This window comes from Triticum aestivum, chromosome 4B, assembly GCF_018294505.1.
Source record: "Triticum aestivum cultivar Chinese Spring chromosome 4B, IWGSC CS RefSeq v2.1, whole genome shotgun sequence".
Classification (NCBI taxonomy): domain Eukaryota; kingdom Viridiplantae; phylum Streptophyta; class Magnoliopsida; order Poales; family Poaceae; genus Triticum; species Triticum aestivum.
In genome coordinates this window covers 41,511,905-41,539,008 of record NC_057804.1, presented here as the reverse complement: position 1 = coordinate 41,539,008, position 27,104 = coordinate 41,511,905, and the positions used below count along the sequence as shown (strand labels likewise).

At 45.7% G+C, this 27,104-nt stretch overlaps 2 protein-coding genes across 2 annotated transcripts; one reads left to right on the top strand and one right to left on the bottom strand.

Annotated features, from left to right (window-relative positions):
- The first annotated feature begins 11,759 nt into the window (after positions 1-11,759).
- Positions 11,760-14,461, top strand: LOC123090880 (pentatricopeptide repeat-containing protein At2g37230). The gene has a single exon (XM_044512235.1). The coding sequence runs from the start codon at positions 11,798-11,800 to the stop codon at positions 14,081-14,083; it is 2,286 nt and encodes a 761-aa protein (XP_044368170.1). The 5' UTR covers positions 11,760-11,797; the 3' UTR covers positions 14,084-14,461.
- Positions 14,462-17,394: 2,933 nt separating this feature from the next.
- Positions 17,395-23,874, bottom strand: LOC123090879 (probable histidine kinase 4). Its single transcript, XM_044512234.1, has 11 exons — positions 23,307-23,874; positions 22,659-22,892; positions 22,411-22,577; positions 21,691-21,909; positions 21,411-21,597; positions 21,280-21,331; positions 20,946-21,175; positions 20,654-20,752; positions 19,805-20,511; positions 18,819-19,316; positions 17,395-18,245 (listed from the first exon to the last, which is right to left on the bottom strand). Exons 1-11 carry the CDS (start codon positions 23,676-23,678, stop codon positions 17,984-17,986), a joined length of 3,027 nt encoding a protein of 1,008 aa, XP_044368169.1. The 5' UTR covers positions 23,679-23,874; the 3' UTR covers positions 17,395-17,983.
- Between the last annotated feature and the right edge of the window lie 3,230 nt (positions 23,875-27,104).

Here is a 27,104-nt window from a genome sequence, read left to right as displayed (position 1 = left end):
CCCTAGATGGTTATTCTGTTTTTTCTCAAATACTTGTATCACAAGAAGATCAAGAGAAACCGCCTTTACTTGTCCCTTTGGAACTTATGCTTATATACATATGCATTTTGGTTTATGTAATGCACTCGCTACCTTTCAAAGATGTATGATTGCTATATTCTCTGATTTTTGTGAAAAGATTGTTGAGGTATTGATGGATGATTTTTCCGTTTATGGAACTTCTTTTGATGATTGCTTAAGCAACCTTGATCGACTTTTGCAGAGATGTGAAGAAACTAATATTGTCTTGAATTGGGAGAAGTGCCACTTTATGGTGAATGAAGGTATTGTCCTTGGGCATAAAATTTCTGAAAAGGGTATTGAGGTAGACGAAGCTAAAGTTGATGCAATTGAGAAAATGCCATGTCCTAAAGATATAAAAGGTATAAGAAGTTTCCTGGGTCATGCCAGTTTTTATAGGAGGTTCAGTAAAGACTTCTTTAAAATTTCTAGGCCTCTTACTAATCTTTTACAAAAAGATGTTCCATTTTTTTGACGATGATTGTGTAGAAGCCTTTGAAATACTTAAGAAAGCCTTGGTTTCTACACCTATTGTCCAACCACCTAGTTGGGATCTACCTTTCGAAATTATGTGTGATGCTAGTGACTATGCAGTTGGTGTTGTTCTAGGAAAAAGAGTTAATAAGAAACTGACTGCTATTCATTATGCTAGTAGAACTCTAGACAATGCTCAAAGAAATTATGCTACTACCGAGAAAGAATTTTTAGCAGTTGTGTTTGCATGTGATAAATTCAGATCTTATATTGTTGATTCTAAAGTAACTTTTCACATTGATCATGTTGCTATTAAATATCTTATGGAAAAGAAAGATGCTAAACTTATGTTGATTCGGTGGGTTCTTTTGCTACAAGAATTTGACTTGCATATTATTGATAGAAAGGGAGTTGAGAATCTCGTAGTTGATAATTTGTCTAGAATGGAAAATGTTCTTGATGACCCACTGCCTATTGATGATAGTTTTCTGGATGAACAGTTAACTGTCATAAATGCTTCTCGTAATACTCCTTGGTATGCAGACTATGCTAATTAATTACATTGTTGCCAAATATATACCACCTAGTTCCACATGCCAACAAAAGAAAATTTTCTTCTTTGATTTAAGACATTACTTTTGGGATGACCCACACCTATATAAAGGAGTAGATGGTGTTATTAGACGTCGTGTACCTGAGCATGAACATGAACAAATCCTACGGAAGTGTCACTCTGAGGCATATGGAGGATACCATGCTGGAGACAGAACTGCACATAAGGTATTACAGTCTGGGTTTTATTGGCCTACTGTTTTCAAATATGCACGTAAGTTCGTTCTTTCTTGTGATGAATGTCAAAGAATTGGTAATGTCAGTACACGTCAGGAAATGCCTATGAATTAGTCACTTTTTATTGAACCATTTGATGTTTGGGCATTTGATTATATGGGGACTTTTCCTTCCTCTAATGGGTATACACATATTTTAGTTGATGTTGATTATGTTACTAAGTGGGTAGAAGCTATTCCAACTAGTAGTGATGATCACAACACTTCCATTAAAATGCTTAAGAAGCCATTTTCTCGAGGTTTGGAGTCCCTAGATATTTAATGACTAATGGTGGTTCACATTTTATTCATGGTGCTTTCCATAAACTTCTTGCTAAATATTATGTTAACCATAAAATTGCAACCATCCCCAGTCTAGTGGTTAAGTTGAACTGAGTAATAGAGAGATCACATTAATTTTGCAAAAGACCGTTAATAGATCTAGCAAGAATTGGTCTAAGAAACTTGATGATGCATTATGGGCATACCGAACTTCTTATAAGAGTCCTATGGGTATGTCTCCGTATAAAATGGTATATGGAAAAGCATGCCATTTACCTCTTTAGTGATAACATAAAACATATTGGGCAATTAAAGTACCCCGAAGGCTCCGCACCAAGCACCAGATCATGCAACCTTCACCGAGAAAACGCCCATACAGCGGGGTCTTCTATGAGTGGTCGTCAACTGTAACATCCCATATTTCCAATTTGGCATGTTATACATTAGATCATCATTGCATAGCATATTTTATTGCATTTTTGGTTGATCCTAGAAATTCTACGCAACTCAAAGACCCGCGGAGAGAGTTGGGAATTTCATTATTTTCATAATTGAGTTTCAAATTTTGAAAAGAGGATCATTTGGTTTTAATTATTTTTCTCTCCAAATATTTCCAATATGAAAATAAAAGAGATGGGATAAAATGACTTCTCCAAAATAAAGAAATATTGGAGGAAAAATATTAAAATCAATTAAGATTTTTATTCGGAGTTTTATTGCTATTTTATTTGAATTAGGAAAAAAATGCGTTTTTCAAAATTGCATTAGAGTCCTAAATAAATGTTCACTTTGTCCGCTATATTTTTAGAGGACGGGGAAAATTTATTTCAGGATTTTTGGAGTCCTTTTAGTATTTCTTTTCTTTGTTTTTCTCCATGTTGGAATATTTTAAAAAAACTCCAACCGACCTACCGGGTCGTGTCCGCCTGGGACACCGATCTGGCCGGCCCTTATAAGGCCCAAGGCCCCCCGCAGCCAAACCCTAGCCCCCCCTCCCGCCTTGAAACCCGCGCCGCCGCCGCATGCAGCAGCAGCTGCCGGAGCCCGTCGCCGCCTCGCCGCCAAACCCGACCCCACCGCCGGTGGTATAAGCCGCCGCCGTAGTATGTTTTTTTTAAGAAAAACCATTCGGGTTTTTTAAAACCTAGATTCGTTTTTTAGATTAGATCGGTTTGGTTTTCCCGGTTTATTTAAATCACGGACATTCGTCCGTACGTTCGTTTTAACGAACAGTGTTCACCCGTTAGCCGCAGACAGCGAATGTTCGTTCGTTAGCCTATTTGTCAGTTTTTCTTTTTCCAGGGTTTTTTCGTGATTATTTTCGATCGCGATTTCTGCCCTGATCTTAGTTTTAGTTTATCTTTTCGCTCGTTTATCAGAATCAGGCGATTCAAGCTCCTAGATCTTTGTCTCAAAGCCCTCTTTATGTTTAACCAAATTGAACAAGATTTTGGTACTGTAAAATTTGACTTTAGTCCAGATTAGTAAACAGAGCTTGTTTCTTTCGCAGTTTGAGTATCGTTGCTTCGTTTCATTTGATTCTTTTTGCAAAGCGGAGTTCTTAAGTTGAACTTTCTGGTTAGATCTTCTTTTGTTTGAGTTTTACCCGTGCTTCTAGTTGAGTGCTTATGTATGTTATTGTCTGTTTGCGATAGAGTACCCGGAGTGTGAAGTGTGCTACTACGAGTCTCTAGGTTTTGTAGATCATCAGCAAGGCAAGTAACACTTTGATAATACCTCTTTACTATCCAATTTTTATTGCATTAGATCAATCCTCAAACATTGCATGTTTAGGATCTGATTAATATGTGGGTTTTGGGAAGTAGATGATGAGGTAGAACCTATTGTCCTGTTTATTATCAAACCTTGGGAGTTACATCTACGTTATGCTCAGGATTGCTATGCTATGCTTGTAGACGTGGATTGGGTGAGTGTATCCATGACAGATGTGAGTATTGTTTATTAATGGTTAACTTAAGGTGGCTACTTAAAACCACATCTGGGTGGATTGCTTGTGGGCACCTGGAGAATCCATTGTTGTCCTAGGATATCCCGGGGTTCCGTGTGATCATCCTACGGTCCGCCACCCAGGCTCAAAGGGATCATAAGTTTATTCACGCTAGGAACTTCAGTGTGCAGCCACAAGCTATTATGGGCTCTAGCATAGTTGAGTATGTTGCATGACCTCTTTCAGTGGTGGGCTAGCAGATGTAGGGGAAAGTACGTGTAACTGTCTATCCAAAGTAAAGAGTTACTATTTCTGAAAGACTGTGTCTCGGTCATCCGTTTCTCAAACACCATGTAGTGCGAGAAATCTAACGGAGGAGATCGAGTCTTGTGCGGAAAAGTGCGCAAACCTCTGCAGAGTGTATAAAGTAATCATGGTTAGCTGTGTCCCTAGTTATGGACATCTTGAGTATCTGGATTCTTGGATTATCATGTTGATCTCATCACTGTAAAGTAAAGTAATCTGATTGGGTTAATGATGATGCTTAATTGGGATTGAATTGGAGGAACCTTCTCAATGTTTAACAACCACCATGATAGTTAAATAAAATTTATTCCTTTGTTGTAGGAAAAAATTGGCTTTATGCAAAATTGTAACCATAGAGCTTTCCACCAGCCATATTGCATGTAGTGATAGCATTTATTCTGTTCATTACTCTATGTGTTACATTGCGAGCATATTCCATGTGCTCACCCGTTTCGGGCTGCAACATCTCATGTTGCAGATTTTTCAGACAACGAGTAAGGTGCCATAGGTCGTTGTCTTTCACTCAGCTATGCCGTTGGAGTTGATGGACTCACTTTACCTTCCAAGCCTTCCGTTGTTATCGTATTTAGATGGCCTTAAGCCATATTATTGTAATAAGTTCTCTTTTGAGACATTCGATGTAACAAGTGTGTGACTGCTACTTTGTTATAAATCCTAAAGTACTGTGTGTGTCAGCATTACCGATCCAGGGATGCCACTGATGCACAGAGACTAGACTATTTTAGGTCTGGTTGCTACATCAAGAGAGGAGGATATCGGCAAAGAGGATAAATCTGAAGAAGAAGCGGGAAGCCAGATTCAGGAGGAAGATCAAGCCATACCTATGGAAGAGATTACATAGAAGGGAGGTATTCTGCAACCCCTTTATGATCATCTCTCCCCATCTGAAATTGATACCTTAAGGGCCTTTGAAACCGTCTGTGCTCAGAATAATCTCTCACTCGTGAAGTTATTCTGTTGGAGGAGCAAAACCGTGCCCCACGGAATATCAACCATAGTTTGGAGTACTTATTGAAGCTAAAGGACAAGCCCACTACATCGTCACCACCATCACCGAAGAAAGAAACTTGAGTACACGGGTATGGGCACCACCCTAGGCTTGCCAAGCTTGGGAGAGGTGCCCCGGTATCTTATCACCATCACTTTTATTATATTTGTCTATCTTAGTTCGATCCTTTGTTATTTCATGATTTAGAAGAATAAAAGTTTAGTATGATCTATTCTCGAGTGCTAGTTTCGTGATATATCTATGTAATCGAGTTGAGAGTTATATAATAAAGAGTAGTTTGAGTTTTGCTTCTTTACTTTTATGTTCCAATCTAAGCAATGAAAAGAATAAAAAGATTGTATGCTAATTCCATGAAAAGTAATGACTTTACATAAAGAAAAGTATAAGTGATAAAATTGTTGGAAGTTAATAAACATAGTATTGGTTAATGCTGCAATTCATGAAAGATTAGTAAAGGAAGAGAGGATTCACATATAAATATACTATCTTGGACATCTTTTATGATTGTGAGTACCCATTAAACATTTTATGTCAATTAGTTGACGTTGGACAAGGAAGACAACGTAATGCGTTATGTTTGCTTGTATTCACATAGAAGTTATATTGTCATGGGATCCTCCAACATGTGGTGCTTGCTCAATATCTTTTGCTAGCCGAAAATCCCCACTAAGTAGATATACTACTTGTGCATCCAAAACCCTTGAACCCAGTTTCATGCCATGAGAGTCCAGTATATCTACCTATGGATTGAATAAGATCCTTCAAGTAAGTTGTCATCGGTGCATAAAGAAATAAAAATTGCTCCTAAATATGTATGATATTTTATTGTAAGGGAAAATAAGTTTTGTACGATCTTGTGATGGTAAACAAATAAAAGCGACATACTGCATAATAAAGGTTGCTATCACAAGGGGCAATATAAAGTGACGTCCCTTTATATTAAGAGCTTGCCCATCCAAAAATAAAAAGTGCATGACAACATGCGCTCCTCTTTGTGAAGGGCCTATATTTTACCTTTCTGTATTTACTTTTTATGTAGGAGTCAATAGTGTAATTCTCTATCCCTTTTTCATTTTTCTCTTTGCAAGCATCATGTGGTGGGGAAAGATCTAGGCACATATATCCAATTGGATATGAGTGATCATGAGTTATTATTGTTGAAATTACCCTTCAGGTAAACAGGTTGGGAGGCAAAACTATAAAACCCCTATATTTTTATGTGTCTGACTAAAGCTTTTGCTCCATATATATGCGGTGAGTGTCAGCAATCATAGAAGACTAAATGATAGTTGAGTATGTGAACTTGCTAAATAAAATCTCTTACATAAGATTCTTCCTGAGAATATGATGAATTCTAATTGCTTTGTTGACTGAGAACATAGTTTGTTAGTTTTCATGAAAATTTATGCTTTATACTTCATTATTGTGATGAAATGTTACTTGTTCATGAGAAGTTTCATGATGGTATATTGCTGACATGATAATGATCATGATGCTACTATGTACTTATTTTGTTTTTATCGACACCTCTCTCTCTCTATATATATATATATATAAACATGTGGTCATGATTATCGATTTCGGTTTTCTCCTGAGGACAAGCAAGGTCTAACCTTGGGGGAGTTGATACGTCCATTTTGCATCATGTTTTCCTACTGTTATTTATAATGTTTTTGATCATTATAACACTTTGTTATGCAATTCTAATGTCTTTTCTCTCTTATTTTGCAAAAAAATTACATGAAGAGGGAGATTGTCGGCAGCTGGAATTCTGGACCGAAAAAGCTACATCAGAGATACCTAGTCTGCAGAACTCCAAATGAGTTGAAATTTCACGGAGACTTATTATGGAATATATGAAAAATACTGCGGCCAAGAAGTACCATAGGGGACCCACGAGCTGCCCACAAGGCACCTGGGTGCTGCCACCCCCTGGGCGCGCCCAGGTTCCTTGTGGGGCCACTAGTAGGCTTCTAGCCCCCATCTTCTGCTATATGAAGGGTTTTGACCTAGAAAAAAAGAGATAACTTTCGGACGAAGCGCCACCGTCTCGAGGCGGAACCTGGGCAGGAGCACTTTTGCTCTCCGGCGGAGCGATTCCGCCAGGGATACTTCCCACCGGGAGGGGGAAATCGAAGCCATCGTCATCACCAACGATCCGCTCATAGTGGGAGGACCAATCTTCATCAACATATTCGCGAGCACCATCTCATCTCAAACCCTAGTTTGTCTCTTGTATTCAATCTTTGTCTCAAAACCTCAGATTGGTACCTGTGGGTTACTAGTAGTGTTGATTACATCTTGTAGTTGATGCTAGTTGGTTTATTTGGTGGAAGATTATATGTTCAGATCCTTGGTGCTATTCAATACCCCTCTGATCTTGAACATGAACATGATTTGTGAGTGGTTACTTTTGTTCTTGAGGACATGGGAGAAGTCTTGTAAGTAATCATGTGAATTTGGTATTTGTTTGATATTTTGATGATATGTATGTTGTTGCTTCCTTTACTGGTGTCATGTGAACGTCGACTGCATGACACTTCACCATACTTGGGCCTAAGGGAAGGCATTGTTGAGTAATAAGTAGATGATGGGTTGCTAGAGTGACAAAAGCTTAAACCCTAGTTTATGTGTTATTTCATAAGGGGCTGATTTGGATCCATATGTTTCATGCTATGGTTAGGTTTATCTTAATTCTTCTATAGTAGTTGTGGATGCTTGCAAGAGGGGATAATCATAAGTGGGAGGCTTTTTCAAATAAGAACAACACCCAAGCACCGGTCCACCCACATATCAAATTATCAAAGTAGCGAACGTGAATCAAATAAACATGATGAAAGTGACTAGATAAATTTCCATGTGTCCTCGAGAGCGCTTTGCTTATTATAAGAGAACGTTCCGACCTTCCATTTGCTATAAAAAGGATTGGGCTACATGGCTACACCTTTGTTACTATTGTTACTTGTCACTTGTTATGAATTATCTTGCTATCAAGCTATCTATTACCGATAATTTCAGTGCTTGAAGAAAATACCTTGCTGAAAACTGCTTGTCATTTCTTCTGCTACTCGTTGGGTTCGACACTCTTACTTATAGAAAGTACTACGATTGATCCCCTATACTTGTGGGTCATCACAAACCAGGTCGAAAATTTTCCCCAATGTTAAATCTGGTCCAGGGCGATTGTGAAAAGTCCTCGTTAGACCCGGCCTCAAGTCAGGACCCAACGACACCTTCCAAGGCCCAGATGTCAGACTAGGCAAATGATGAAAACCGAGATCCATGTTAGATTGGATCATGGAAAAGCTTCCTCTGGTCCCGATGTCAGATCAGATCCCAGAAGAATGCGAGAAACTTATACTAGATGAGATGTTAGATCATATTCAGAAACCGACGATATCAGACAACAAGGTCTAGGCATATGATCATATTAGGAATCGCCAGGGAGGGTCGGGTTTTTTGACCCACCCACCACCCATCTCGTCACCAATGTTGAGGACCTAAGAGAAGTCCTCTCAAGTGCCTCCGACAAAATCGGTGACATGGACGAGGAGGTTGGCGAGTCCTCAGACAGCCCACCAATAGCCATGCTCGTAGGCAAGTGGACAATGACCTCCACCTATGACATCTACATGGTAGGCACTCTGAACGACAACAAGGTAGAGGTGGCAATGACAACGACAACAATAAAGGGGGTGGTGATGATGGCAATAATGGCGGGAATGTCAATACAAATGGCGACAATGGTAATCCTGGCGATAGCGCGGGAGAACCTCTGAGCGATCTCGGCTGTGACAACTAGGACGTCTTGAACGAATCACTCGACAACCCCAATCACACTATAAAATGTGTGATATTTTGTGACAAAATCCTAGTGAAGGACCAAAAACTGACACCTAAGATAATTTTCTATGACGTTTCTCCATCATCGGTTGATTTCCTCCCGGATTAGCCTCGCAATAAATGCGATGTCTTCCTTGTCTCTTGGTAGGACCCCTGGAGGGTCCACGAGAATAGAGCTAGCGCTCGTGAAGATTGAAGGCACTTGAGGACAGACCTGGGCACTTCCCTTGCCTCCTTAAATCTTCTTTGTAGCCGTTGAAGTTGGGGCTGTAGAGAATAGGGGTTATGAACAATGCGAGATTGCCTAGCTCGAGCTGGATGAGGGTGTGTGCTTGAAAAGGCCTGAGCACTGGCCCTTGGTGTTGTCTCCTGGGATCTTGCTCCTTGGGCCCCATGGTGTCAAGTTCAAACCATTCTAGCATGCTCGAGGGACCTTGTCTCCCGTATTGCTGACATCTGATGTGTGTCATGTTAGCCACGATGGCTGCACCAGAGTGGTACTATGTACACACAACTAACATAAAAAATACAGTACTTAGAGCAACTCTAGCAGACCCCGCAAAAAGCCCCGACCCGCAAAATAATCGCCAAAATGCGGGTCGGCAAGGAAAAACCCGCCCGAACGGACCCCGCATATAAACGCGGCTGGCCATAAAAAAATTTGAGGGGCGCGGCAAAATCTCGGCCCCAACCCGCGAATACGCGGGTTCCCCCTCGCCCCTGCGGCGCCCCGCATCCCAGTGAAGCAGTTGGCGGGAGGGACATTTCAGCCCGCGCGCCGCCTGCCCGCCTTTCCCCATCTCCTTCCGTCGCCCGCCCGCCTTTGGTTCCGCCCGTCCACCGCCGGCGATTCCTGCCAAATCTGCGGACGGAATCGCACCGCAGGGCCGTCCCCCACCCTTCATCGCACCAACCCCCCGATCCGGCAAGAAGAGTCGCCCCTCGTCGCTGCCGCCGCCGGGGATCGATCGCCGTCGAGCCCGCCCTCAAGCCCGCTCAGGATCACCCGCCACACGAGCCGCCAGTTAGTGTCTATTTTGTGATATTTGCAAGCAGCATGCCTAGTTGATTGACGCGGCGTAGATTCTTGTCCACGTAGATGGAATTGAGCCCGTGCGAGAAATTCTTGCTCTTTGATTCGTCCGATTTGGACGACTCGGATGTTAAGACCATGCTTACGACCTTTCGGCAGCAGACATTAGTGATGGCACTTGTCGTGAAGGAGCACGAAGACAAGAACCGGAAGAGGCGGCGAGGATCAACTGTTGGACGTCTTTGCATTCCTCGGAATCTCCATCTTGGGAACGAGATGTTGATGCAAGACTACTTCACGGAGAATCCAACATATCCATGGCACATCTTCTAGAGAAGGTACCGAATGCGCCGATCCCTCTTCGTGAAAATTGTTCAAGCTTGCGAGGCAAATTGTCAGTATTTTACTCAAAGAAGAAATGTTGCAGGCTTAAAGGGATTTAGTGCATATCAAAAAATCTCCGCAACTATGCGGGTGATTGCATATGACGTTCCGGCTGACTATGTCGATGAGTACCTTCACATTAGTGAAGATACCACAATTGAGTCAGTGCGTAGATTTGCCAAAGTGATCATCTGTGTCTTTGGTCCTGAATATCTTCGGGCACCCAACAAGGATGACACTAAGAAATGGATGGCATCTAATGAGAGGAGAGGTTGGCCTGGCAATGCTAGGTAGCATTGATTGTATGCATTGGACTTGGAAAAATTGCCCGAAGGCATGGTAGGGAATGTATTGTGGCAAGTCTCGTGATGCAACAATTGTGCTAGAGGCCATAGCATCCGAGGATTTATGGATTTGTCATTGCTTCTTTGGTATGTCGGGCACACTCAATGATCTCAATGTGTTGTAATAGTCTCATTTGTTTGCTAGGCTTGCTAGTGGTGATGGTCATGCTTGCAACTACACTATTAATGGACATGAATACACAAAAGGGTACTATCTTGCAGATGGTATATACCCTCCTTGGTGCATATTTGTCAAGAGCATCAAAGAACCCAAAACCAAAAAACAATGTGAATTCACAAGGGTGCAAAGAGGCAGCTAAGAAGACATTGAAAGAGCATTCGGGGTTTTACAATCTAGGTTTTCCATTGTTCGTGATCCTGCTCGTTTTTGGGATAAGAGAACCTTGAAAAATATCATGACATGTTGTGTTATCCTTCACAATATGATTCTCGAAGATGAGAGAGAAATGAACTTGGAGTTCTTCTACGATAATGCGGGTAGCCGTGTCAAACCAGCTAGAGACCCTAACCGCATTAGAGCTTTTCTGAATACCTGCAAAGAGATTGAAAATGCAAACACCCAGTTTCAACTTCAGGAGAATCTCATTGAGCACCATTGGCAAAGGGCTGGACAATAACTCATTTTTGTATTCATTTGTATTTGTATCCGAGACAAGTTTTGTATTGCATTATTTAAGTTTGCCTCCGTGATTTGAATAATTATTTGTAATGTGGATGATTCTTCTATTATGTTGGTATTGAATAATTATTTAGTTTGCTTCTGTGATTTGAATCATTATTCTGTAGTGTGAGTGTCTGTTTTTATTTTTGTGCTGTGGATTTGATATTTGCGGGCCGGTGGCATGCGGGATGCAGTGGCGCAAGAGCAGACCCCACAAAGTCGACCCGTAAAAAGGCATATTCGGTGAATATACTTTTATACGGGTCCGTTTGGGGGTCTGCATCTACGGTCGTCCGCACCGTCCCGCAAAGGCCGTTTTCCGCGAACTGTAAATGCGTTTTTCGGACCGGCGGGATGCGGGGTCTGCTAGAGATGCTCTTACTATGCTCGAAGGTTGTTCTATTTTTTTGAGCATCAGGTGGATCTATTATTGAAAGGAAAAAAGAGCAACAACAAGGCCACATATAGCCTGCAGCCCATTTGACGGCCCAGCTTACCCAGCCGACCATCACACAATTCCGGCCACTCCAATAAAAAAAACATCCCACACTTGACTTTGCCGTTCCCCTGAACCTCCCGCAGCCATGGCGCGCCGCCACCTTCCCATCCCCCTCCTCCCGCTCCTCACCCGCAACGCCCACGCCCCCACCCCCCTCCACCTCCGCCATGCCTTCTGCTCCTCCACCACCGCCCCCACCATCGACGGAGCAGCCCCCGCCTCCGTCTCCGCCGTGGAGACCCCGGAACAAGGCCCGGCAGCAACGGCCGCGGCGGGGACGGAGGCAGATGCCTTGGAGTCGGCTCCGGCCCATGCCCTCCGGGAGGAGGAGCCCCTGCACGAGAAGATCCTCCACATGATCCGCCGCCGCAAGTGGACAACCCGCATGGAGAACTCGGTCCGCCTGCTCTCCCCGACTCTCTCGGCGCCGCTCGTCCACGGCGTGATCTCCGCCGCGGCCGCCGCCGACCGCGCCGACCTCTCACTCCAGTTCTTCCGCTTCGCGTACCGCCGCGCCGGGTTCCGCCCGGAGCCGGCCACCTTCGCGCTCCTCGTGCCGATCCTCGCGTCCAAGAGCATGCTCAACCACGCCCGTTGCATCCTCCTCGAGACCATGCCGTCCTTCTCCATCCCCCCTGAAGAGGCCACGGTCGCGGCCCTCGTCGCCGCCTACGGCAAGGCCGGCATCCCGCAGGAGGCCGTCAAGCTCTTCCGCCTGATGCCCGAGCTCGGCATCGCCCGCACCGCGCTCTCCTACAACGCCGTGCTCAAGGCCATTCTCTGCCGCGGCCGCGAGGCCATGGCCAGGCGGATCTACAACGCCATGATCGCCGACGGCGTCGTCCCGGACCTGTCCACCTACAACACGCTGATCTGGGGCTTCGGCCTGTGCAAGAAGATGGAGTCCGCCGTGAGGGTCTTTGGGGACATGAAGGACCACGGGGTGACGCCTGATGTGACGACCTACAACACCCTGCTCAATGCCTGGGTGCGGACAGGTGATATGGAGAGTGCACGAAAGGTGTTTGATGAAATGCCGGTGGCTGGTTTTGAGCCGAACTCAATCTCATATAATGTCATGATCAAGGGATATGTTGAGGCGAATAAGGCTGAGGAGGCAGTGGGGTTGTTCAAGGAGATGGGGGAGAAGGGGCTGAGGTTGAGCGAGAAGACGTTTGCTGCATTGATGCCGGGGCTTTGTGATGACAAGGGGAAGGCTGTGGAGGCCCGGAAGGCAGTGGAGGATATGGCAGAGCGACGACTCACACCGAAGGACAAATCGGTGTTTCTGAGGCTTGTGTCCACATTGTGCAAAGCTGGGGATTTGGATGGGGCATTGGAGGTGCATAAGAAGAGCGGGCAGTTCAAGCATGTCCTGGTGGATCCGAGGCAGTACAGTGTGTTGATGGAGAGCTTGTGTGCAGGTGGTAAGTGCGATGGTGCTGTGGAGGTGCTCGATGAGCTTCTTGAGAAGGGGACACTGCTTAGCCCAAAGAGTCCAGTGCTGGAAGCCCCGGCTTATAATCCAGTGATCGAGTATCTGTGCAACAATGGAAATACCAACAAGGCTGAGACGTTCTTCAGGCAGCTGATGAAGAAAGGTGTCGATGACAAGTCTGCATTCAACAGTCTTATCCGTGGGCATGCAAAGGAAGGTGCACTGGAGGCTGCAAAGGAGATTCTTGCCATTATGACACGCCGTGGTGTCCCTACTGACCCCCATTCGCATGCACTGCTTATTGATAGCTTCCTGAAGAAAAATGAGCCAGCTGATGCAAAGACAGCATTGGACAGCATGATGGTGCATGGTCACTTACCAAGGCCAGCTCTGTTCCAGTCTGTCATGGTGTCGCTTTTCAATGATGGCCGGGTTCAGACCGCAAGTAGGGTCATGAAGAGTATGATCGAGAAGGGGGTTACTGAGAACATGGATATGGCACATATGATTTTGGAAGCTCTCTTCATGAGGGGTCATGTAGAGGAGGCGATTGGTCGTGTCAATCTGATGGTGGAAAATGGCTTTATGCCTGATCTAGATAAGTTGCTTGTTTCCCTTTGCCGGAAGGACAAAGTGATGGAGGCACATAAGCTGGCCGATTTTGCGTTGGACCGGGACTTTGAAGTTACCTTCTCAACATATGACAAAGTCCTGGAAGCCCTGTACACTGAGGAGAAGACATTGCCAGCCTACTCCATGCTCTGCAAGATCAAGCACAAAGGAGGTGCTGTAGACCAGAAGGGCTGTGATGCTTTGATGGATAGCTTAAAAGCTGGAGGATACTCAAAGCAAGCTGACATTTTGTCTAGGATCTTGGTGGAGAATGGATCGTCAACATCCAAGAGGGGCAAAAAGACTGGCATGGCTGCGTAGCGAGGTTTCTGAATTCATGGGAGATCCTATTTGCTTTTTTAATTGAAGAAGAAAAGAAATCAGCTCTTTGTTTGTTTTGTTAATGCCTGTTGGGCCATCTGTCGAATGAGGATTTTCATCCTAGCAGACAAAGATAGGTAAATTTACCTTTCTCACGAAAACCCTGATCTAATCTTGCACCATGTCTTAGAGAAGAAACATGTTTAATAGTTGAGTCAGATGTACTTCTTATGAATTTAGTTCAGACTTACATCTATAATATGCTGTCAGTTCATTCTTTATAAGTGGCTGTACTAAAGACAGCCCAGAATTTTGTTTTGTTTTGGCATGATCCATGATGCCAAAGTAAGGCTTTGATCCACATTGTTGCTGTTGTTATTTCACCTTGTTAAACATTTCAACCTTCAAATGTATCTCTTTGTTATATCTCGTCTTCGGTGAAAGATAAGAGTGGTAGCCACCATCAACACAAGTACAAAGCCGCCACTGATGATGTAGCTGCATAAATACAGTGTACAGGTAATCAGCACATTATCTAACGATAGAAAGCCACAGCTTACAGATTTAATGAGGATAAAGGAATGTAGGAGTGAGAATAGCTAATATAATTTATCTGTAGCAGATACTTTTCTTTGTTCCAAAAAAATGTGTAGCCAAAGGAAAATTTGAATTGAAGTGGTACCTGCAATGAACAATAAGATCTCATTGATGGTTTAGTAGTACATAAAAGGCAAAGTAACTTTGTTTTGACCAATGAGATAGGAAAAAGTTTGGTTTTCTAGGAACAGCCTCTTAATGTTAGTCTATGTAAAAGATAAATGGTCTTTACATTAATCTGATACCATCAGAAGCCATATTCCTGTTGGAAAAATTATAACATGAGAAGCAAGTTTTTGCATGGTGCTAGCTCTGGGTACTAAAGGGAGTCATTACTGGAGATTGAGAATGATTAGGGTAAGGTAGTGAAGGTTACAAAAGCATCTATTTCTCACCTCATAGTCACCGGTCTGTCATACCGGCTCGCATCACCTGATGAAATCAAAGGGCATCTAAAACATGCATAATTTTGCATTACTACGATTTTGGGTCTTTTTTCTTAGCAATTAAGTTGGGCACTATGCATATCCATTGGAGTGTTATGACTTAAGACTTCGCACAATTCTGAAAGTTGTAACCATATTCTCTTTGTAGGTAGTTAGTCAAATTTGTATGCTGTATTGATATGGAAAAATATTATAGCAGCAACTTTCCTGGAAGTTACAAGATTCAAGCAGTAGTAGATAACTGAATTATAAAAAGTGGAGATTCCTAAGATTCATAGTATTAAACCATGTTAAGCCATAAAATAGGTTTTGTTCTGTTAGAAACAAATACCATGAGGATGAGGCACACAAAATGTTCGATTCCTTTGTGAGCTGAATGCACAGCTTGTTCACACTGTGTGCAATTAAAGGCAACGAACGGTGGCCCTGTATCCCAGTAGACTTCTCATAAAATTTGTGCGCTTCTTCCATTCCTGGATTGAAGGGAACGGATGGTGGCTCTGGTCCACCTAATATCGGAATGACAACATCTGAGATGACTCTGCAGTCCAATGGAAGAATATACACGGCTTCTTTAGCATTCACCAAATACGAGAGGTGGGTTGCGTTGCTAACGCAGGAGAATGGGCTAGCTATAAAATTGTGAACTGGCGTGATCTCGCCTGAACAGCCTAAAAGCTTTCCTGGTTCACCATATAGAGACTACACTGATGGTTGGAGTTAGCTGGTAGACTCCGCGAGATGAACTTCTGAACTTTATGGCACGGTTGCACAAGCGGGGTGACGATAAGCTATAGTCTCTGGCAGTGACATTGAATGGGCCAAGAAGTGGGTGAAGTAGGACAGTGTCTTCGCCAGAGTATTCTATCTTTGCTCCAGATGATGAATTGCTGGATTCAAGTTGGAGCGGAAACCGGATCTCAGGTCCATTTTTGCTGCACCGGAACCATGGGCAGTGTCTGAAGAAATCCTGCTCACGCCAAACTGTTGAAGCTGTGGCCATGTCGATTCCATGGCTGAGAAGAAAAGCCATGACAGTAGCTATAGAAAGAAATTTAGTCATCTCTCCACTGAACCGGATATGGAAATGTGAAGGGTGAAGGCATGAGAATAGCAAGACAATACTACTCTCAACAACAACAATAACAACAACAAAGCCTTTAGTCCCAAACAAATTGGGGTAGGGTAGAGGTGAAACCCATAAGATCTCGCAACCAACTCATGGTTCTGGCACATGAATAGCAAGTTTCCATGCACCCCTGTCCATGGCTAGTCCTTGTGCCCGAGGAGAATTCTGGTTGTGAAGGCAGCCTCCTGCCATGCTATAGTGGTCTGAGTGTGATTGTAGACTTGCTGCAGTCCAATGAGCGAGAGGCAAGTTTGAGCATAAACAAGCAATTGGGCGAGGAAAAGTTGCTATGCGTCAATATTTGCAAGCAGTATTGTTCATGTGGCTGCACTGCGGGTGTGGGCAATTTCAGAAGATACAACTATCATGCCAAAAAAAATTACAAATCCATGCACGGCACAATTCGGATTGGCCGTTCTTCGAAGCAGGATTTGTTGTGTATTTATTTCTTGATAGGATTAGCTGGTGTAGCCACTGTCAAGTTTAATGCATATGCTAGTGCAGTAGCACCTCATGAGATGACATGACAGAAAAATTGGTGTCATGGAAGCATTACAGGCTTTCTCCTGATCTTGTAGGCTTGAAGAAAGAACACACGTCTGGGTCTGGGTGAAGAAGAGCATACTAATTGTGCCCATGATATTTCTTTTGAAAAGTGACCGTCACATGCTATACACTGTTCTTTTTTGTGAATTGCTCTCAGGAGGTCATGAACAATACTCTCTACTCACCAGTTGCTTGCCACAGCACGAGCTCCTCTGAGCGCCTCCCCTGTGTCTGATTCTCACCAGATCTTGGCTGAGCAGGATGAGTTTCAGTGAGATTTACTACAGTACTCAAGACAACAGCGCTGGTCTTGGAAATGCAGAGTAGAGTGGTTCAGTGACGAGGTGGTGTATCACAGCACTCGCATTGCTCATCTCCTTTCAGCATCATGATCTGCAAATTCCAAGCTCGCTCTAGCAAAGGATCTTATAAGCGCAAATTGTTGTTCTAGTGATCTAAAGCCAGTGAATTCTAGCTCCTGCCATTCATTCTGAAAAGATCGTTAAGTCCCCTCCCCCACATGGATCTAGGGTTTGCAAACGGATACTTCAGAGGGAGATTTCCTCTAAATCGTTACTCGAACAGAAAGGAAGGATTATAATCGATTCATTATTTCTTCCAAATATTGAGAGTTGAGAGTTGGATTCAACAGCTCCCTCCCAACACATTTCCACAATCGATTCATTATTTCCTCCCAATACATATCCACGTGGAAATGCAATCGAGCCATTTACATCAGCTTAACACACATACCGGAGCATTTCCAGTACGGAGCAAATAAAACAGCCAAAAATTAACCTCATCTTTTCCCAGCCTTACCATGTCTGCATGCCGGAGCAGAAAAACCGTGGAAGCTGTACAGCAAAAACTATGCTCTAGATCGACGCGAACAGTACACATGCTGCTTCCCAACGCAGTGCTCGCCCTTCGGCATATGTTTCTCCTAGATTACGGTAATGAAACAGGGCCTGCCAATACAATACATGTACAGCTCCGTTACCTCTCTGGGCTGCCCACCTCGCCACGAACTTGATCGTCGCGCGGACTCCGGAGAAGCCGCGACCACGGGCAGCACCGGAACCAGAATGCATCCTCGGTTAAAGGATCGCACAAAACATAGCTGCCTCCGTTCAGTCAGAGCTCCTCCCGGCCAATGCACACACCGGAATGCGCGGATCGCTGTCAGCTGGATGTGCTAGGTCCCAAGAACTTCTGCACTGCCTTGAACAGCTGCTTCTCCTCGAAGGGTTTCGAGACGTAGCCATCCATTCCATACTTTGTGCATTCCTCATGAGTGGCCTGGATGACATCGGCAGTCATTGCCAGGACCGGTAGATGCCATTGGGCCTTCTTTGCTGCACTACCTGCTTCTGAATTATCAGCATTGTCTTTCTGGTCATGTGCCTTTGCTTCAATTGCCCGTATTTGCCGGGTCGCCTCAAACCTGGCGTATCAAAAATACGTGTATTCCTTTAAACAGAAGCGCAAGGGTGGTATATTGACTCAGGTACAAAGATGTGTGCAACCAATATGTACTGTACTGGTTACAAAAGAGATATTGACTCGAGTTAAACACCCATGAGGCCATGGCTACACAAATATGAAAACCTACAAGGAACCACCGCATATTTCTGTATACTAGCTTTGGTATTATAATCATCACATGCTGTTGTAATTACTACAGTATTAGATAGAACACAAGCCTCTAATTAGGGGTTTAGATTTCAAAAAGTATATTTTTTTAGCTATCATTCAATCATAGCTTGGAATTTGGTACTATTCCCAATCAGCCATTGGTATCAAGATGATATATATACATGTTTTTTCAGGTCAGATATATACATGTTATAACTTATAACTGACATGAAAGAAGAAACAGAAATATAACTCAACAAAAAACAGGTTGTCATGTGATTGTGCTTGTACATGGTATGTCGGGTTTTAGGGTTAGATGTAAAAACAATATGCTCAAGTTTACTTTGTATAAGTTTAATAGGTTGATAGCATATAAGCTTACCCATCCATCTCTGGCATCTGAATATCCATCAGACAGAGATCAAACTTGTGTGGGACTTGCAGACGTTCAAGAGCATCTTTTCCACTCTCCACGCACTCCACCTTTGCCCCATATTTCTTTAGTGTACCAGCAGCAACTCTAAGGTTTACCTTGTTGTCATCGACCACCAAGATGTTCTTTCCAAGAAGCAACCCATAAAGAGAGTCTGGGCCATGATGTTTCTTCTCATTGTTTGCCTGTGTGATACTGATACCAAGTGATTGGAATAGACAAGCTGCAAGTGTGCTTGCTTTCAGAGGCTTTGTGATGACAGAATCAACGGCATATTCCGCTTTCATTTTGTCTGAATCAGCCAATGAAAGGAGAATAACTTGAGGGAACACCGATTCACACCCGTTCTGTTTCATCTCCAAAAATCTAGTACGCAAGGGGACGTCCATCTTTAAGCCCCATGAGTCACTTTCAACTAATAACATGGAAAGTTGTTTCCTGGGCATGCTGCAACAAATTCATATAACATTAAGTTCAACAGGATAAAACTGGCTATAAAAATATGTCAAATAACATAGTTAAGAATCATGTTAGTAGTTATTTGAAAAGCGCACTTGCTTACAAAATAAGTAAGTGTTTCTCTTTCTGAAAATAAGGAGTCTCCATTCAATTCTACAAATTTTAAGTCATGAACAGAAGAACCAAACTTCATGGTAGTAGCAATACAACATGAAAGCAAACCCAAGAATCCATTCTACCAAATAATCAGAAATGCGATGGAACAAGCAGTAACAACATGACATGGTCAATATTATTGCCTACAGCCACTATCAATCTATTTGCAATCAAATTCTTGTAGCATATTTTCTGAAAAAGCTAAATATTTATAAGGATGAAAGCATATTCCATTTCCCTTTTCTCTAAAAATGGTAACTTATCACTTCACATTTGTAACTCAGGAAGCACTTATGATGTAAGTTGTAATTGATAAATACCTGGTTAGCGAAGTGCCATTTCTCCCAAGCAAAACACTGAGTGCTTGCTCAATGGTACGTACAGATTTCGAGGCAATGCCAAGTCTTTGCAAATGATACTCAGTTACAGTTGCTCTTACTGGTCTTTTATCAACCAGCAGTGTGGATAGACCTTGAAAACTGGATGGCAGAGGATGCAACAAAGCAGACTTGCTGACATTAATAGCATTTCTCTCACACCTTTGCAGAACTGCGGTGAATGTAAATGTGCTCCCAACATTGGGTCGACTGACAAAGTTTATCTGACCACTCATTAGTTCAACAAGACATTTGCTGATACTCAACCCAATTCCAGTCCCACCATAATTTCTAGATGTTGAACTATCAGCTTGCATGAAAGGCATGAAGACCCGGCCTTGGGCATGAATTGGTATACCTATCCCTGTATCCTCCACACTTACTACAAGAGTGACATTCTCAGAATCACTTCCATACGCCATATCATTTGTGTCATAAGAAAGCAAAGCCTTGAAGTTTTCCCAGCTATTTCTGCTGTCAGCAGCCTCAAAACCACTTAGTGTATTGTGCGACACGCTTGTGGATACAACACTTGTCTCGTCTATATGTCCATTGATGCCATTCGCGACTGATTCAACTTTTGGTTCAGTTGCTAGATTTGAGTGGTCTGCCAGGTGAACTTGCACAAAAATGTGTCCCCTTTCTGTGAACTGTGAGAAGGTAAGCACACAGCAAACAACAATACAATGTAAGTTGGGGTGTAATTGAATTTAAGTAAACCCAGTTGTCCGATGTGTCAACACAGACATGTTCTTTTTTACGAGAGAAGGTGGGACTTCGGTGCACATTTACCTTAATTGAGTTCCCAACTAAGTTTGTAATTATCTGACGGAACCTTCCAGGATCGCCCAGCAGGATTTCAGGAACTCTTTCAGAGACATATACCGCAAGCTACGATTTGAGGAGTAAACAGAAATTAGGAGAGCAACCAATGAGTTACTATAAGCAAAATACTTTCCTGAAATGCAGAGTATTTTAAGAAAGCGAACAAATGAAGAAACGTTAGGGCGAATAATGTACAGTATGATCATGCATTAGCGTGGCTGAGGATATTTTTCCAATTTCTGAACAAAGTTAAACTAACCTCAATTCCCTTCTCTCTTGACTTCGAAGAAAATAGAGAGACGACCTCATCAAGGATGGACCTAAGGTCAAACGGTACAGACTCTAGCTCCAACTTGCCAGCTTCAATTTTGGCCCTGTCAAGCACTTCGTTAATTAGGGATATCAATGCTTTTCCACAGATTTGGGCAGTTTGCGCAAAATCTCTCTGGGTTGACTTCAGCTCTGTGTCTAATAGCATATCAAGCATTCCTACAAAAACAAGAAAAACATAAACCACTCACTTCCCTTGGAAGAAAGGAATTACATGCATGAACAATAAGCTGGAATGCATAGGATTTATACAAAAGAATCACCTAGCACACCGTTCATGGGTGTCCTGATCTCATGAGAAACAGTTGCAAGGAACTGGCAATGACAAAGAAGGGTATGTTAGATCATAATCTTAGAATATCTCAACAGCTAGTGACTTCCAACAAAACTTGACCTGAGACTTAGCAACATCAGCGGCTTCTGCCCGTTTTTTCAGTGCTTCCATTTTCCGGCAATCTTCCTTAACGCTATCATAGCGATTCCACGCAGCGTATATTATGTAGCCGATAAGCATAAGTATAACGAACACACCAGACGGGGTAGTAATAGCAGACCATGGAACATGGGGCTCGCTTCTGTATCTGCACACAATAATGGACAGAGGGGTAAAAAGATGCAAAAAAATAAATAAATTATTTTGACAAAATCAAAATGACCAATCCGCACATCCTCACCTGCATATCATGTGATGATTTCTGAATGGATCACCAAAATCAAGCGTGCAGGTGTGTGAGGGTGAGGGGGCACCAAGAGGGACTTCAGACCCATACATGACAAGAGGATTCGAATGGTTTGTGACATCATAAACATTCACCACCAGCTCCTGATTGCCAGCTAGCTGCCGCAGCAAATTTTCCACAAGTGACTCTACATCGAAAGCGCCTCCAAGATATCTGTCAAGCAAAATCAAAATGGGTTCAGTTTGCGGTTGTTGCGCTGAGCTGCGCCGAACCGTCAAATTCAGTTAGTTAGGGGAATCTTACTAGTTTTAGCAAGACTATTTTGTTACACCTGAAAAGAGGCGCTTTCAAGTTCCAAATAACCACTATATCCATAACTAGTAATGAATAGGTGCTTTCGAAAAGCCAGCTTGATGCCAATCGGAGCATTCTAAGAAGGCGCTAAAAAGGTCAGATATAAAAGACCCATTTTGACCAATGATGTGCACTCACAGTGGCACTGTGAATAGAAACCTCTGTAAACCTTCTTTCATTTTCTGATACAGTGAAGTAAAAGTGTAAAACATGCAGCAGCAGTGCTGCACTCTGACAAACTAATGTGCTTTCTTTATGAGCAGCATAGTGGGCAGCAAATGGCGGTGAACCGGCAGTTCTACAGTGGAGTAGTAGAACAGAGGAGAGAAATGCATTGATCGAGGGGAGGGGAAGCCTCACCCGGCGGTAGCAGCGACACGATCCTCCACCTTGGCATCCGGGGGGAGGTCGACAAGGTAGACAGGGAACGTCAGTACCACGCCCAGGTGGTTCGACATGAGCCTGAATGGCCTGGTGAGGACGGCCTTCCCGGTCGCCCTCGACCTCAGGATGTTCTCCCGGTCCTCCTGCAGCAGCAGCAACACAGACCTTCAGAGCCCCAAAAAACAAGCTGAGAAAAAACAGAGCAGAGGGAGACCAGCACAGACCTCGCCGGACATCATGTCGAGCCCCTCGATGTAGGACACCGTCTCCTGGGAGTAGATGACCGGCGCGTACTCGTCCTGAGGCGGGGACGGCTCGTGCTTCATGGTCTTGATGATCCAGCCCTGCTGCCGCTCGAAGGCCTCCCGGTCGGCGTGCATCACCCGCTGCGCGTACGCCACCCCGCTCAGCAGCGGGCGCTCGAAGGACGTCCGCGCCGTGTAGTCCGCGAAGGTGTCCTGCTCCAAGAACAAGAAGAAGCGCACGCATTAATTTAAAGCCAGAGCAACCAGCCGCGGCTGTCAATCAAATTCAATTTCAAAACGCGGAACAGGAGCTTCTTTTTGTGTAGGATGGCATGCATGCTACAGGTTGTGGTAAAACGGTACTAGCACTGGCATGGCATGTCCTTCCATGGCAGGCGCAGGCCCGGGAAGCTCTCGCATGAATTAAATGGAGAGGGAGCAGCCGCAGAGGCAGAGGCAGAGCATGTACTGCTGCATGGTCAGAGGCAGAGCATGTACTGCTGCATGAATTAAATCGGCAGAGAATTCGCGCGGCAGCGCTGCAGTGGAGCCGAGGAAGCGATAGCAATTGCTGAAGCCGTCGTCGTACGGCACACACATGGAGATGGAGGGTGGTCGGGGACGGACCTGGTCGAGCGCGGGCGGCTGCTTCTCGTAGTGGAAGGTGGCGACGAGGATGGCGAGGGCGTGGACGTGGTTGACGGAGACGGCGAACTGGTCCTGCAGCATGCGCGCGCGCTCCTCGCACATGCACACGATGCCCTCCTCGGCCTTGACCAGCGCGCCGTGGCGGAGGCTGCGGTGCAGCGCCGTCACCCCGGTCACCACCAGCACCACCCACAGCGCCGCCAGCGCCGCGCTCAGCTTCGACCTCGCGCGCCACCCCCAGCTGCCCCCCTCCTCCTCCTCCTCCCCTTCCTCCTTCTCCCCCTTCCCTGCCTCCTCCACCACCGCCGGCGCCACCGGAGCACCCTCCCCTCCTCCCACCCCCATCCCCATCCCCGCCGGCCCAACCAGCTCAGCTCACATGCGCCGCACTCCAACCCTCAGCTCAAGCAGCAGCAAGAGGATGAGACGAGAGAGAGACAGAGGGAGGGGGAGGGAGCAGGGTCGCTTTTCCCGGGCTGGCCTCGCTGCCGGCCCGCTTCTCGGGCGTGGTCGTCTGCCTGTTGCTTTTCGCCAGAGGAGAGGAGCCACGGGTGGACGATCGAATTTCCTGGATTTTATGAGATACGCTACGCGCCCGACTAAAAATAAATAAATAATCAAACCGGGCCTCCTTTTCTCCCTCCCCATCCCCGGCGGGCCCCGCATGCCTTTTGCGGCCCTGCCTGCCTCCCCGGCCCAGCAGGCCTGCCGCTGCCCCGTCCCTTTCCCTCCTCCCTCCCTTATCCGAACCCCACCCGGCCACGCCACGCCACGCCACGCCACCACCCCGTCGCCCATCGGTCCATGCATGAGTCCATCGGCCACACCGCCGGGGGCATGCACGGCTGGGACGCACCCGGGCCGCGAGCGGCGGTTCTGATTCGGTTCGTCGCCCGCCGGGATACGGTGATCCGCCTGCGGATTTTCTCATCTCATCCCATCTCGTCTGATCCCACGGGCGGTGGTGGTGGCGGTGGTGGGGACGCGCGGTCGGTCGCGGCAGCAGTCGGTTGGGCGGGGTGGGTGCGCGCGTCGCGGTCTCGGGGATCCGCTCCGTGGGGGATCCTCCCAAATCTGGCGGCGGGCCCGCGCCCACGCGCTCCACAAACGGGCGGACGGACGGAGAGGGGAGGAGGTGGCGGTCAATAGTCAACAGCGATCGATCCCTCGCTCGCTCTCGCCTCGGACGGACATATCTCGTTCTGATCCGCTTTTACTTTCACTTTGCTCGCCATCTTATTTTAGACAGGAGCACTACTGCACGGGATCAGCCAGGAGATACTAGCTGGTTAATGGATATACGTACGCGACACATAATCGGAGCTCAACCATCGTCTCCAAGCTGGTGCGTGTCGTGTCGTGTCGTGTCGTGCCAACTTACAGAGCACATACTATATCTGATCTTAAACTAGTAGTACAAGATCCATCCATATCGGCGATACCCCATGTGAGCCTTCCTTCTCCACCCCGGCGGTCTCCTGGCAGACCGCAACGACCGGAGCTCGCCGGCAGGGCTGTCTAGCGAGCAATTCCAGCTTAGTCTATGTCCATCCATCCATGCATGGTTCCAGGCCGAGCCGGACACATATAATAAGCACAGAAGAATGTCCGAAAGCAGGGCGGGATACGGAGAACGCGATCGTCGCCTTTTTCTTTTCTGCACAGAAAGGCCCCAACATTTCCGCATAGAGAAATGCGCCACGCGCAGCGCCGTGTTAGCGGAGCATTATTTATGCTAACTGCTGTTCCGGCTAACGTATTCTAAGCGCCAGAGCATCTCTCGGCCACATGCATAGCATAGGTCGCCCATTGCTTAAACAATGCCCTTAATTTTTAACGGCGCCTACAGTTCCAGTAGCGTAGCCTTCGGTTGGGTGAGACACGATCAAAGCTTTTGTTTGTTTATTGCAATAAGCTGCACGGGGGGCATCGCGTAAGCCGTACACTAGTTACCCGGCACGTTGCGAGCGGCTTTGTTAATTTGGACGTCTCGTTCGTGTATGCTCTTGCTTGTTGCCGCATGCGCCCGTTGATCGTGTATTATTATTATTATTATCAGAGGAGTATTTTAGGATCAGGCGTGCGTGTGCCGGGTTTATGCGCGTTTTCACTCGCTTTTAGTTTTAGATGGGCGCGCGCTTCGTTTGCACTCTACTCTAGCTACTATAGGGGTGTGAACTGTGAAGCATAGCGTCGCTTTCCGGCCGGCCGGGCAGATGGTTACTTTCGGGCGCCTTACTTAAAATACACATAGTATGAGAAAATAATAACAAATCATACCATACCATACCATGCAACCTCAGCTACCGCCGTTGGCGCCGTAAGTCTTGTAGATGCATGGCATGACAGGCATCGACCGTGCGATCGATCATCTTCCTCGTCGCTGTCTATCAAGCGGGAAAACAACATGGATGATCGTAGGTAGTACAGTAGTAGCAAGCGATCGCGCGCACACTGACACGCACCGTCCCGGCCCGACACTGCGATCTACCTACCGCAACGGCCGGCCACCGCGCCCGTACGTCACGCAGGAAATGCCATGCCCAGGCGGGGTTGCCCCAAGCCTACCGGCCGGCGCCAGGTTGGTGGGCGAGACCACCACGCCGGCGGCACGGAGGACGGCGTGAGGTCGTCTACTACGGCTACGGCTAGCTAGGCACGCACAAGTGGCCTCCGTCCCATGAAACGGCCGACCGGTCGCCACTCGCGAGTGGTCAGTGGTCACCCGCGCGCTGGGCCTTCACGTGAAGGTGGCAACGATAATGCGGTCCCTCCCGCCTCAGGCGCCCGGCAGTGCCGGATTTGTAGTACAGTAGTACTTGCTTTTTATCTGCGGCAGCACCTCACACCAAAACCCTACGCTGGTTGGGTTAGAGCATATACACCCGAGTGGGCACTATCTGAACGCAGCCGAGTGGGTACTTTTTTTTCGGGGATAAAGGGAGTTTTATTGCAAATGAATAGAGTTACAGTCGAGAGGCCAAATGTCCTTGATACATGATGGAGCCAAACCAAGCCACACAGCCGTAGCTCTTTCAGACCGGCTATATTTCGCCAGGCGATCGGCAACTCTATTTTGGAGCCTACTAATTTTTTGTGGAAAAAACTCCCTATTACCAAGTAGATCCTTGATCTCCCGAACTATATGACCGAATAATAAGTGAACCAACGCACCATTTGTCAAGCTGGACATGGCTTCAGAGGAGTCTGTTTGCACGACCACCGGAAGATCGGAATGCTGGATGGACAAGGCCATACCCTGCATGATTGCATGTAGCTCAGCTTCGAGTGGGTCGTTGCAGTGAAAAATATATCGATACGCGGCCATCAGAATCTCCCCTTTATCATTCCTAAGCACCATCCCCGCAGCAGCAGAGCCATCCTCTTGGAGAAACGAACCATCAACCGAGAGCGCCACGATGCCCCGCGCCGGGGCTGGCCAGGGAACTGCAGGCCGCTCCACCGTGTGCCTCGGCATGACCATATCCGCAGTAGGCGTCTTCCCCTTGAGGATATCTTCAGCAGAAAAGCAACCAGCTAACTTGATGGATGTGTAGTAACTATCCAAGTACTCGACGGTAGACGGCACCGGGGGAGCTGCCTTCTCATGGGTCATATCATTACGCAACTGCCAAATCTTCCAAACAAATTGGATGAGCATATCACGGACATCTACAGAGCATCTGGCCAGCAGGGAGACCAGCCATTCTTTTCCATCGGAGATGAGAAGCTCGTCCCCATGCAGTGGCCATCTTCGTCTCATGTTTATCCATAAAA